We start from the raw sequence: 14,254 nt of genomic DNA, 5'->3' as shown, positions 1-14,254 counted from the left end.
CCAACTCACTTTCTCCACACCATTTGCAATTTTATAGACCTCTAGTATCCCAGAGTCTCTTTAAGATAAAAAGCCCCCATCTTTTTAATCTCTCTTCATATCCTTTGTTGCTCCACACCTCTAATCATTTTTGTTGCCTTTCTCTGTACCTTTTCCAATTGTAATATATCATTTTTGAGATGGGGCAACCAGAACTGCAAATAGTATCCAAGGTGCGGGTGTACCATGAATTTATACAGAGGGAATATGATATTTTCTGTCTTATTATCGATCCCTTTCCTAATGGTTCTTAACATTCTATTAGATTTTTTGGCTGCTGCTGCACATTGAGTGGATGTTTTCAGAGAACTATCCACAGTGACTAACAGCTAATTTAGAACCCATCATTTTGTATATATAGTTGGGATTATATTTTTCCAATGTGCATTATTGTGCATTGAACATTGAATTTCATCTGCCATTTTGTTGCTCAGTCACCCAGTTTTGTGACATCCCTTTGAAACTCTTCAGTCAGCTTTAGATTCAACTACCTTGAGTAATTTAGTAATTTAAATAAGTTAGTCAACTCTCCTGGGCACATTACTGTCATAATATGAAAGACAGCCAAAAGGCAAATGACAAAAAAGTCACTTTATACCTCCCCAGCCCACAACAGGATCCTCTTACTCAGGATATACCAGAAAGAAAAAACATGACTTGTAGCCAGTCCTGAAGGGCAAAGTGACTTTGGTAGAACCAAAAGGGGAAGACTTTGTCTTCTAATCTGAGGTCTATTAGCCAGATCATTCCAGTTGATTGCAGCTGGTAGGACAGTGCCTAGAGGAACTCATGGTTGCCACGACAAGCCATGTAAAGCCTTACGGATTAGAAGTCCCAACATTCTGAATTGCACGTAGTGCACAAAAGAGAAATAGCATAATCTGTGCATGAGCCACTAAGTGAACAGTTTAAGGAGGAAAATCTTAGAAGGGCCACACACAAATTGGCCTTGAAACAAAAGCATACTTTGGCAATGCAGTGAGACTGGGGGGTACTGGGAGGCCTGGGAGAGATCCAGACACTGTGCACCACTACCCAAGCACCTCTAAGAAGAAGCCTGCATTTGGAAGGGGAGGCCAGATGGGATCTCTGCAGTGTGAACATGTTTGGCAGAGGAGCCAAACAAAGACACAGTAAGTTTTGGGTAGAGAAGTCCCAGTAATGGCTTCTAAGAAAAAGCTTTTCACTACAGACCAGAGTCTAGTGCTCGTTCGGCCAAAGAGCACACCTCAAATTCCACAGACTGACAGGCCAGTGGAAGCAGGACTACCAGAGAGGGAATGGAGCAAGGATTTCACTGCCTGTGACTGACAGCTAATGAACAAGACAACCCACAACTCAGGATTACAAGACATGCATCTTAATAGACTGAGATCTGTGCAGTAAAAGCAAATCCTGGTGCAAGCCAGACACTTTGGGAACACCTCCACCACGTATACCACTGTCTGATTTTCCCCCTCACCTGTACATCTGATCTTTGCAGATGCCATGAAACACTGGCACCCAGTCAAGACCTTTATGTGAAGGTTTTTGAAAAAATGAGTGTCCATAGTTGAGATCCTAAGGGATTTTCAAGAGTGTCAAAGTGACTGAGAAGTACAAGACTTGCTGCCTTTTAACAACACTAAGCACCCACCAGCCTAAAGATTTAGGGAGGTCACAGTAGGGCTCTACATGTTGAGATGCTTGCCACTGTTCTTTGATTATTTGTATTTTGAGGATTCCACCATCACCTTCAAGAGTCCCCACATCACCACAGCAACCTTCCCTAAGGCAGAAGTGCACTGGACAGGCAGTGAGCACCTATGTGTCATTCCAAACTGCCACCACTGATCAGAGGCAGAGCATGCTGCCTTTACAGCACTGTCATTCGAGGAAGCATTGGGGTTTTGATATTGCTGCTGCTTTTAAACCGCTATGTTTCAGTGCTAACTATAGTATTGTTAAATGGCTCACATAGCATCTCAGCTGAAACATGTGCTTTTCGATCAGGTGCTAACTTTTTAAGCTAATTTTCCAGCTGAAGAAAGTGGGGAACAAGGCTTTTAAGAGACTTGCTCAAGGTCAAAGAGCAATTCTGTGTCTCATCAAGAGGTTTGCTAGCTCCTGTCTCTCTGCCCTTGGTGTAAGTCATTAGAGTTTATATTTGAGCTCAAAGGTGGTGTCATAAACAGATAGTAGCCATTAATAGAACAGAAGTACTTTATCTCTCTTTTGACTGTAAAGGGTTAACAAGTTCAGAAAGCCTGGCTGTCACCTGACCGGAGGACCAATCAGGCGACAGGATACTTTCAAATCTTGAGGGAGGGAAGTTTGTGTGTGTGTGCTGTTAGTTTTTGGTTGCTGTTCTCTCTGGGTTCTGAAAGTGACCAGATGTGCAACCATGCTTCTCTCCAATCTCCCTGATACAGGTTCTTAGGTGCTCAGAATAGTAAGTACTAGGTAGATAAGGCGAGTTAGGCTTATGTTTGTTTTCTTTATTTGCAAATGTGCGTTTGGCTGGGAGGAGTTCAAATGTGTATTTGGCTGAAAGGAGTTCAAATTTGTATTCTGCTGGAAGGATTTTAATTTGTACTTGTATACTTAGGCTGGGAGGGTGTCTATAGCTGAAAGACCGTGTACTTATTCCATTTTAAATTTACAAAGATAATTTTTACTGTTTTCCTTCTTTAATTAAAAGCTTTTCTTGTTTAAGAACCTGATTGTTTTTTTTATTCTGGTGAGACCCCAGGGGACTGGGTCTCGATTCACCAGGGAATTGGTGAGGAGAAAGGAGGGAAGGGGGAGAGAAAGGTTAATTTTCTCTTTGTGTCAGGATTACTTTCTCTCTCAGGGAGAGTCCGGGAGAGGGAAAGAGAAGGAGGGAGGTTATCTCTGTTTTGTGATTCAAGGAGTTTGAATCACAGTAATCTTCTAGGGGACCCCAGGGAGGGGAAGCCTGGGAGAGGCAACAGTGGGGGAAAGGGTTTACTTTCCTTGTGTTGAGATCCAGAGGGTCTGGGTCTTGGGTTTCCCCGGGCAAGGTTGTGGGGGGCCAGAGTGTACCAGGCACTGGAATTCCTGGTTGGTGGCAGCGCTACAAGTACTAAGCTGGTAATTGAGCTTAAAGGAATTCATGCTGGTACCCCATCTTTTGGACGCTAAGGTTCAGAGTGGGGGAATTATACCATGACAGGTGGCCATAAAACATCAAAGGGTAAGAGCCCCGATTAGCTGAGTTTTATTTTCTGATATAGCTAGAAGCGAGGGGGAAGTTCTCCACAAGAGGTATAAGCACCATGCCCAACAGTGACTATTGGAAAGTGCAGCCACCTCATTACTGGACTGTGTGCAAAACACTGCTAAGGACAGACGTAACAAGGCACCATTATTTTTACGGTGGTTGAGCCCAAGGACCCTGATCAGGGCCCCATTGTGTCATTAGGCGCTATACAAAGAACAAAGACAGTCCCTGCCTCAAAGAGCTTACAATCCAAGTATAAGACAAGAGCCAACAGATGGAGATGGATGATGGAGCATAAGGAAACACTGAGATGGTTATGAAGAGCTGGATGAAAACAGTAGTCTGAGCACATCAACTGCCTAACCGCAACTGAGTGTCTTGTAGCCATCATACTGGAGGAGAGTTTTCAGAAGGGATGTGAGCCTGGACAATGGAGCAGCCTTATGGGAGTTTACAAGGTGTTCCTCCATAGCACAAGAGGTGGCATGGGACAAAGCACATAGGTGAATGTTGGAAAATGCCTTGCTGGAGAAAACCTCACTAAGGCCTGGTCTCCACTGGCGGGGGGTGTCAATGTAAGATACGCAACTTCAGCTACAGGAATACCGTAGCTGAAGTCGACATATCTTATTCCGACTCCCCTCCCAATCTCACAGCACGGAATCGACGGCCACAGCTCCTCTGTTGACTCCGCTACCGCCACTCGCTCCGGTGGAGTTCCGGAGTCGACAGGGAATGCGTTCGGGGATCGATCACCACCCGCCGATATGTAATCTGGATGTACCCTCAGTTCCGTTTGTCCAAGTACGTTACTAGGCTGCTCAGAGGTTGCTGCTTTTACACTCACAGGCCTATCAGAGGAGCCACTCGGCTTCAGCTCAGCAGCAGTCCAAGTTCAACCTCTCCATTACAGAAACTGCAAGCAGCACTAAGGGCTCATCTACACTGCCAAGTTGGCAACAAAAAATTTTTTGTCTTTCATGGGTACTTAAAAAAAAGCCCCCCTCCCCCGCCCCCCCGGAAAGACAAAAGTTTTGCCAGGGCAACTGGCAGTGTGAACGCGGCATTGTCGACAAAGCGAACGCTGCTCACAGGGCTGGAAGTATTTTGCCGACAAAGAGCATTTACACACACCAATGTTTAGCAACAAGGCTGTGTCGACACAGCCATGTCGCTAAAAGCTGTGTGGTGTAGACAAGCTGTTAAGTGGAATGTGTGTGTTAAGAGAGGACTGGCTAGCATCTTTTTCCCTAGGCTGATAAGTTCAAAAAACAATTTTGCAAGACTAATTTAACTTATTTAGCATATGTATAGGAAAGAGTGTGACAGGGGCTTAAGTTATGGGGCACCAATAGTTACATGCAAAAAGCAGTAAAGCTTAATATTATATAACTGGTACATCACTGTACCATTGACTGGCAGTCATTAATTTCCTGCAAATGATTAGTTACACTTCAACCCAGAGTTTCCAGGCAAAACACATTTGGTACACAGACTGCAATCATTTTTATCCTGCAATAACATTTAACCTGCAACTCTCAATTCTGCATAGTCAAGAATTAACCCTACAGAAGTGCTACATTATATTACAGCATATACTCGTTCATAAGCCGAAAATTTTTGGTAAAAGAGTGATGCATCAAAGAGCGAGGGTCCACTTATAAACGGGTCTACACCAAAATCTGATGGTTTTAAACTCTATGGAATCATTGAATTGAATATCTAATACATTGTCATTTTATTTACTTGGAGCGTCTTCAGGCATGGAGCCACTCAGCTCCCTGTAGCCGCGGTTCACCATTCCCAGCCAATGGGAGCTGTGGGAAGTGGTGCATCGCTTCCCGCAGCTCCCATTGGCTGGGAACAGCGAATCGTGGCCACTAGGAGTTGAGGGGCTCCGCACCTGCAGACGCTCCAAGTAAACAAAACGTCCCGACCTGCCAGCAGCTTACCCTGATGGGCCGGGAGCCAAAGTTTGCCAAACCCTGAAATATATGGTTGGCTTACGAAAGGGTCATACAGTTTTTGCTATTTTTACCTAACCATCTTAGGAGGTCAGCTTATAAACGAATGGGCTAATTAACGAGTACATACGGTACTTTGTATTACTATAGCACCTAGAAGCTTCAGTCATGGACCAGGATCTCACTGTGCTAGGAGCATAAAAAACAGAGCAAGACGACAGTCCCTGCCCTGGAGAGCAAACAATCTACATGTAGATGGATGCAGACAGACGGCCAAGTACAAAGAAGCCATGAGACAGACAGTGTTGTCTAAATATACAAGACAGAGACAGGGTGGGGGAGAACACACCAGCAAAGTCAACAATGTGATCGTGGCAAATGTCACATAGCTCCATATTTTTTCTTCTTCTTTTGGGTGGGTTTACTTGGGAGGGGATCAGTTTATGGAATGAAGAGAGAGTGAGGGTAGGAGAGGCAGGTGAAGAGACTGAGTTAGAGGAAGTGGGAAGATTGGAGTAAACAGCCAATCAGCACAGGGCACAAGACATCAGAAAACATTTGATGAGAATGTCCCCAGATCCCTGCTGTGGTTGCTTCTGCTGCTACAGGCTGGAGTCTGGTTGGCTCCTCTCTGCAATTCTCCCCTAAGGTCACATGGCAAGGGGAAGGAAAGGCACACACCTTATTTCAATTTCAGGCTAAGAAACACCCCGAGGCACTCAGAGCGTTGGATGGGCATCTTTTGGGGTGCATATGTTTATAAATGGAACAGCTGAGACTGAATGGGAGTTGGGTGCCTCACTCTCCCACCACACACACTCCCAAAGCAAACCCCACCCTCAAGTAGGGCACTAGGAGCGCCCCATTCCACAACAGAACTGAAAGCAAGGCACTGACCAATGTAAAGGCGTCATTACCTCATGACTTCAGAGTAGCCCTTGGCTGCAGCTACATGCAAAGCAGTAGCACCTGACCGAGGTTGCTTTATATCCTCAAGCTTCCCACTGTTCAGCCACTGCCGTGCATCCTGCAGCATCTGTTGCTCTTCCTCTTTCCTTGCCAAGTCCAGGTCCACCCCTGTGGGAGCAGATCGCAGATGGAAAAACAAAATCAAACCAAAACTCACCTGTACTTGTGCGTCAATTTAAAATGGAATAATTTTAACAAAATTTTTGGCCGTTTTGCAATGTCTTCCACAAGCTCACTAACAGCATTTCCTAGGATGTAGGAGAACTCCTGAACCACCCTCAATACAAACAAATTCACTAATATTAATAATACTTAAAATTGAGAGACTTATTCATAAGCCAGCCCACAATTAATTGCTAGGTAAAGCATGAATCAGACATGAGTGCAAGAATTGGGTCCTCAAAAATGCAGACCTAGCTTGAAAAGAGTCAAGCACAGCCTAAAGAACAGACTAACAAACTGATTTAAACATGAATATACATTTAATATATTGTGTACAGCTGATGAGATGCACCTCAGACGCTTTTTGCAAGGTAAAAAACCTCCAAAAACTACTGATAAATGAGCTTATTAACAGTCCATTCCTGCATGCCCAAAACTCACTGAAGTCAATGTGTTGTATTGCAAAGAAATAGGTGATGAATTTAAATGACCGCAGAAATACGAACAGACATGTTGGTGTGCGCCCACATGGAAGGGAACAAGATTCATCACATTCCTATAATAATGGAGCCACTGATCCTGCCCCAAAGATCATTTAGGAACAAAACAGCCAACACAACATCTAAGCTGCATATGTGGGTTAAGGCTGGATTCATTCCAGTACACAGACTACTCCAGCACCAACATCATTAGTAAGCTATGCAACAACGAAGCAGAGTTAAATGGCTCTCGTTTCCAAGGGAATGCAGTAAAACTCAGAAAAGGCTACATTTTCCATAGAAACTCCTGGCGAACCTTCTAGGCAGGCTTTCAAGTTTCTTCCCAAGCAAGGCTTGAAAATTCCAGTCTCCCAGACGCCAGTATCAAGTCGGAAACGGTCTCTGAGCATAAGGGCCCAGCTCCATTAATTATTACAGACTTTAAGCTTCTATTTTTAAAAGTTAAGGCTCTAACCCTTATAGCAGCAGAGAAAACTTTCCAAAAAGGAAGGACTACAATGGTGCCTTCCCAAGTCTGCAGATAAGGCAGGTTAGTATATTTACTGCTGTTTAGAACTTCACAATTTTACACTGGTGCAAGCTTCCAGTGGAGATGTGCGGAATATGCTTAGCCACACCAGCACAAAGATAGCTGGTCTAGGTAGTGCCTTGTAGAGGGAACACTTAGGCCTTGTGTGCCTGAGGGGGTTATACATCATCATTAGGGCTCTACCAAATTCAGAGTCCATTCTGGTCACTTTCATGACCATAGGGTTTTAAAATTTGTCAATTTCACAACGTCAGATGTTTACATCTGAAATGTCATGGTGCTGTAATCGTGAGGGTCCCAACCCAAAATGGAATCATGGAGGAGATTGCAAAGTTGTTGTAAGGGGGTTCCAACGTTGCCACCCTCACTTCTGTGCTGAGTTCAGAGCTGGGTTCTGAAGGCAACACCCTCTCAGCTTCCTTCAGTTAGAGGTGGTTCCCGGAGGTGGAGGTGAGTAGGGTCTTGCCCATGCTGCTGGAAGCACCCCAGGCAGGGGCTCCCAGCTGCTAGTTCATGCCAGGGACAAATTAAGGCAGGGGCCCCCGGCCAATTTTTGGGCCCCCAGGAAAAACAGGTGCCACAGCCCCAGAAGAAGCCCCATGGCAGAAGCCTCTACCAGGTCGCCCTGATCCCCGACAGGAGCAGCAGGGGAAGAAGTCCAGAGCCCGGGTGCCCTGAGCCCCAGCTGCAGTCATGGGGCTGAAGCCTCGAACCCGGGCAGCCCTGAGCCCCAGCTGGAGTTGGGGGGGGGGGGTGTGGAAGCCCAGAGACCACGCTGCCCTTGCTGGAGTTGCTGGGGTGGGAAGGGAGGTGAAAGCCCCGAGCCCACACCACTCCGGCTGGAGTGGCAGAGGAAGCCCCAGCCTGTACTGCCCAAGCCCTGGCCGAAGCTGTGGGGCTGAATCCCACAGCCCGGGCTGCCCCAGCTGCAGCCACTGGGAGCAAGACCTGAGCTTGGCGCCTGGTGCTGCGGGTGGAGCACCTGGGAGGGAATGGAAGCCCAGAGCCCAGCTCCTGGGCTGCAGCAGCGCAGAAGTGAGGACGTACCACTCATTTCTGTGCCGCCTGTGGAGGTGGGTCTGATCTCCCCACCAAAAGCAGCCGTGTAGAGGAAGACAACTCCTGATCCGCGGCCGGAACAGCAGCTAGGACCCCCGGGTTCCAGCAGCAGGGGAGATCAGATTTCACAGGGAAAGGCTGATTTCATGGTCCATGACATGTTTTTCATGGCCTTGAAATTGGTAGGGCCCTAATCATCATAACTAGCACCAATGCTTTTCACTGTTGTAAAGAGCAACTTGCACCAGTGCAGTTTACCTTGGTTTGAAACCAGTGCAAACTACACAGATATAAGACGCTTTTTAAAACAGTGTAGCTGCTATAAAGTCCCAGTATAGACAAGACCTTTGCTGTTCCCAGTGGAGAAAAATATCAAATGCAAATCCAAGTTGCAATAGTTTTTCTTGTTAGGAATAACATGATGGCGATATTATAACAGACCTCAGTGAAGTTAGGACTTCACAGATACCAACTGGCTGGATAAAAATCAATTAGCTGGTTTTAAAAAAAATCTTTTATTCAAACTGGATTTGTATTTAAATATATTTTTCTTTTTAAAAACAAACAGTATGAGTTGTCATTATTTCAACTTCAATTTTAAGGCCTAAATTTACTATAATTATTAAAATCATTTAAATTAAAGAAAAAAATATTCAAATGGTACTATTGCTGCCAAAGTTTTAAATAAAGTCAAACCACTGAACTTGAAGTCACTGGCTAAGCACCTACAGCCAGTTTGTTGAAGTGCTAAACCAGCTTTTGACAAGAGTAACCTCGTCTGCATGTACAGAGAATGTTTTCATCATTTCAGTTCATTCAACTAGTTCAGTTCAATGACTAGTTCATTCAGAGTTGAAAAACCAATTGCGAGTTGAAAGAGCAGGAAAAATACCCCTTTCAATCAATGAATAAAAATCATGTGAGAGGATGGTATTTACTATTTCTAAAATCTTGCAGGACATGGTAACCAGACACAATCAGTTCAATTAATTAACAACAGATAGTACTTCTGTTTAATAAATCAGCATTAAATGCAAAACATGTTATGGGACACTTACTTTTTTCCTATGTATCCAGAACTTTAAGGTATTTTAATAAAGACAATTTTAAAATGCTTTTGGAGCATTTAATTGAATTCCAATCTCCATCCAAATGCAGCTTGACAAATCACAAGTAAAAAATAATCTAATAAAGAAATGAGTCACCATTTTCTAACAAAAAATGTTAAGAAACTGAATAAATGTAACCTTTATAATTGCATAAATAATTGTGTATAAATAATATATAGTGTACCATCCTGGTTAGTAAAAAGTACCAGATTTAATGTAAAGGCTATTTTAGTTGCAAATCAACATGTTTTATGGCTATCAACCAATGAGAATCAACCTTTGATTAGAAAAGTAACTCAAAAGTACAAGTGTAACACAAGATTAAAACAAATTATTTAAATCAAAATATTGTGGCTGATTATTTTAAATCAGTGATTTAAGTCACTGATTTAAACCAATCCACTCTGGATATCAGAGACCTGAATTTAACTTAATCTGAGAGTAAAGAAATCCTGTATGAAGTATTATCATTTTCAGCCATGTGGTATTTTGCCTTCTTTGTACAAGCCCTTTTACAGAGGATGCAGAATGGAAACTAAGTATTAGTAATTTGTGAACTATATTACAGTGTGTTTTGTACAATGATTCTAATGCCAGGCCATCAAAGTTAAATTGTTCTGCTACTCCTTGGGCCAGATTTCAGCTTCATCAAGACATCTAGTAAATCCACTTTCCTTATAAAGCCCCTAGAAGGCCCAAAGGAAGCATGTTCAAGTGCACAGCTGGCTTACCTTGTTTCTTTACTTGTTCCAGAAGCAGGTCCTTCATGGCTGCTTCCTCTGCAAGGTCAGATGGGACTTCACCTTCACTGTTCACAGCAGCCACGTTGGCTCCATGGCTGAGCAAGTATCTATACAAATTAGACCCATAATGATGTTATCAGACTGTTACCAGAATTGAAATTCATATAGGACAGAACAAAGTATGTGGTTTTCTGATTCAAGTGAGATTCCAAATGAGACTGCTCTGTAACCCTCTCAATTTAGAAGTTTAGAACTCCTGCTGCTCCTCCATCGCAGCCCATGCAAACAGTTGATATACACCTATTTCCATACAGCCAGTTAAAAGAACCAAACAAGACTGATCTTCATTATGTTCTTCCATTTCCCTATTTATAAGTGAATCAAAAGTTCATACCAGAACAGGCAATTCCTCCTTCAGCCTGCATGCATTAAAGAATGTGACAAACTAGCAACGTTCTCAGTTAAAGGTCTTACAGGTTAGGGAGGGAGTGGCAGGAAAAATGTTGTTTCCTTATTTTCATCCCCTTTCAAAAAAGCTTATTTGAAATTTGCGAATATTATCTTGCATTGAAAGCTTCTCCAGAGGAGGAAGCCTAAAGTTTTAAACAGTATCTGGAAGCTTCTCTATGCTCTGGATTTAGACATGAAAAAATACAGTAGCTGTTCTCCAAAGTCTGCACGTTCATTAAGCTTATTAGCTCCATGATATCTTTGACGGGGTTTTAGGATATGCAGAAATTGCAATGATATTTGATGCCAAGTTTCTCATTTTATACTTGAACTTTCCCCTAAATGTCCTCTATCAAAAATGTTACACATCTTTGTCAAAATGTTCTTCCTCACCCAAGTTAAACTCACAAAAAACACCTTCCTTAACCTTTTGCCACTGGAAATTAGCATTCCCTGCCACTCATCATCAGGTCAATGGTGCAGAGTCTGCCTGGGTCACTCAAGCACAAGGCTACCCACGAGAAGATGGGAGTAACTGAACTCCAGTGGACATTTCTTGGGTTAGGACAGTGCATGGAGCAGAGATTGAAGAAAAAATTGCTAATTTCTATTTGCCTTGGGTATGAGCCAGTCTGCTTTTCAGAACCACAGCTCAATCAAATGAGAACCCTATTGCTTAGTTTTGCAATATTTTGATTCCAATTATTCCACTTTCCTAAACAGATCCTCACAGTAACTGGCTGGCTTAGAACAACAAATCTAACATCATAACATCTCCCCCAATGCAATTAGAGTTATTGGTCCCATGGGTTGGAATGAATACCATGGTCAATTGCAGAGTGGTAGTCATCTCAGCCCACTTACTGATTCCAAGTACTGAAGTCAGAGTAATCTTGAGAAGCAAGTCACTCACTCTATGATCTTATCTACACCAAATTAAGCCTACTTTAATTCTGAATGAGAGTGTCCACATAGGTGCAATTTAACAAATCCAAACCTTTAGTTAATTTGTATTAACTTTCCTGAGTGTCTCCATGTAGACAAGCCTTAAGGGGAGTGGGGGCAGGGCTGGGGCGGAGAAGGGGCAGGGGCCATGGGGCAGAGGCGGATCAGGGGCTGAAGCAGCACACAGCTACGCAGAGCACCAGGAAATGTGGTGCCCCAAATTTTCTGGTGCCCTACACAGCTGCGTACTTTGCGTATGGGTAAGGACAGCCCTGCTTCAAGAACCTGTCTACATTAGGAACATTTTCAAGAGAACATAACTATAGTTATCCTTCAAACCCCTAGTCAGAGGTGCTGCATGGGCATAAAAAGCAAGGCTTTACACTGGTATTGCTTAATCCAATAATTTAACCACTTTACACTTGTGCATTGTGTCTGACAGTATGGGTTTAAACTGGAGTAACAGCATCACAGTAATTATACACCTTTTATATTTTTCAAATGTACACCAAAACTAGAACCTTTTCAGTCCCAAAGCCCCTCTGTAAAGTTTAAAATTCTGCATGCATTCCCTTTTGAAGGGGACAGGCACAGCTGCTCAGCAAGCAGTTGAGCTGCAGCTGATTTGTGCTTTACTAGTGTGACCGGAAGAAGAGCTGTGTAAGTTTGAAAGCTTGTCTCTCTCATCAACAGAAGTTGGTTCAATAAAAGATATTACCTCACCCACCTCATTTCTCTAGTGTGCACACGGTCAGTCATTGTGCTTCTGTTTTATTCAGCAGGTTTTAGCTTAGACCTCTGACATTGCAGTAAGGACTTCAGATGCAATTATCAAAAGGCAGACTGGTGACATCTTCCACCCAAACCCCTATAATCAGTAGCAAAGAGTAAAAGCAACTTCTCTTCTGTCCTTTTCACTTAGCATTTCCAACATCTGCTGTTCTGAGTCACATGGCATCAGCCTTCCATGTCCCAGATCTGAGGAGGAGGATGTGGAATTTGTTATTGTAAATACTCATGACAGCTTGAAACTCACTCACTCTGCTATGTTCAGATAGCCACAGGATGCCACAGCATGAAGGGGGGTCCAGCCCTCATTATCCTGCTGGTTTACACTGGCTCCATTTTCTACCAGGAACTTCACCATGTCCAGGTTCTCATCTATACAGGCCTAGGGGGAGGAAGCAGGTGGCATTAAATATAGTAAACAACTTCCATTTTCGGTTTACTAGCAGTAAGTCATACCTAGGCTTCACACCCACACTTCGCCTGCTCACTGATGTCTGTCTACCTGACAGCTCTGCCTCTGATATCTCTATACTGGTTTGTCCTGTTCCCTCCCTCCCCATACACACCCTGCCTCAGAGGAAAGGATCATGCTGTAAAGTGATCTGTCTATATTCATCTTAAGTATGGCATTAGATTCCTGTAAGCAAGTTAACTTGCAGATTTATTTAGATCATGCTGTTCCAGAAAAGTTTCAATGACATGAATGCCAGGACACTCCAGGAAATTACTACTGCATTAGGGTTGTGCAGCCCAAGTATGAGTTCAGGGAAATTAACAGTCAAACATGCAGGAAAATCAGAACTTCTGCAAATGGGATATTTGCCCCTTTATACAGATGACTCCGTAGCGAAAATGAAATTTTACTGAGAAGTGACAACATAAAAATGTCATATTGTTACTCAAACTCATTTATTAAGAGTTGTTTTTGCTTACTTTACAGCTTAAGTTTAGTACTAATGTAGGCACGAGGACGAATGGGTACAAACTGGATATTAGGAAGTTTAGACTTGAAATTAGACGAAGGTTTCTAACCATTAGGGGAGTGAAGTTCTGGAACGGCCTTCCGAGGGAAGTAGTGGGGGCAAAAGACTTATCTGGCTTTAAGACTAAGCTTGATAAGTATATGGAGGGGATGTTATGATGGGATAGTTTAATTTGGGCAATTGATTTTGGATTATCGGCAGATAAGTCTGCTCAATGGTCTGTGAGGGGATGTTGGATGGGATGGGAACTGAGTTACTGCAGAGAATTCTTTCTTGGGTGCTGGCTGGTGAGTCTTGCCCACATGCTCAGGGTTTAGCTGATCGCCATATTTGGGGTCGGGAAGGAATTTTCCTCCAGGGCGGATTGGCAGAGGCCCTGGAGGTTTTTCGCCTTCCTCTGCAGCGTGGGGCATGGGTCGCTTGCTGGTGGATTCTCTGCAGCTTGAGGTCTTCAAATCACAATTTTGAGGATTTCAATAACTCAGTCATGGGTTAGGGGTTGTTATAAATGTGTATGGGTAGGGTTTTGTGGCCTGCCTTGTGCAGGAGGTCAGACTCGATGATCATATTGGTCCCTTCTGACCTATGAGTCTATGAGTCTAAATTAAATCTGACTATTCCTGTTAGCTGCTTGGATTCTGTAGTGCTATTTAAGAGAGAGTGGGGTTCTAATCTAGCATGTATATCAATACTACTAGATTTCAACTGCAGACACTTTTGCTATGAGGTTGCCAGAAAGAACCAGCTTGACTTTCAGATCCCAGGCTAAGCCTGCAGAGCTGAGTGTAAG

At 43.5% G+C, this 14,254-nt stretch overlaps 1 protein-coding gene across 2 annotated transcripts in view; it reads right to left on the bottom strand.

The window, feature by feature from the left end:
- The window catches only part of PPP1R12B (protein phosphatase 1 regulatory subunit 12B), a 127,586-nt gene extending 114,727 nt beyond the window's left edge, over positions 1-12,859 (bottom strand). For both annotated transcript variants that reach the window (XM_032791888.2, XM_032791889.2), the window contains exons 1-3: positions 12,733-12,859; positions 10,286-10,404; positions 6,144-6,303 (exon numbers count right to left, since the gene is read on the bottom strand). In XM_032791888.2, the coding sequence (XP_032647779.1) occupies positions 6,144-6,303; positions 10,286-10,404; positions 12,733-12,839 (386 nt within the window). In that variant the 5' untranslated portion in view covers positions 12,840-12,859. The remainder of the gene's footprint in view (positions 1-6,143; positions 6,304-10,285; positions 10,405-12,732) is intronic.
- Between the last annotated feature and the right edge of the window lie 1,395 nt (positions 12,860-14,254).

The sequence above is a fragment of the Chelonoidis abingdonii genome, chromosome 4 (genome assembly GCF_003597395.2).
Source record: "Chelonoidis abingdonii isolate Lonesome George chromosome 4, CheloAbing_2.0, whole genome shotgun sequence".
Lineage (NCBI taxonomy): Eukaryota > Metazoa > Chordata > Testudines > Testudinidae > Chelonoidis > Chelonoidis abingdonii.
Note: the sequence above shows the minus strand (reverse complement) of the source record. Positions and strands in the feature narration are given on the sequence as shown.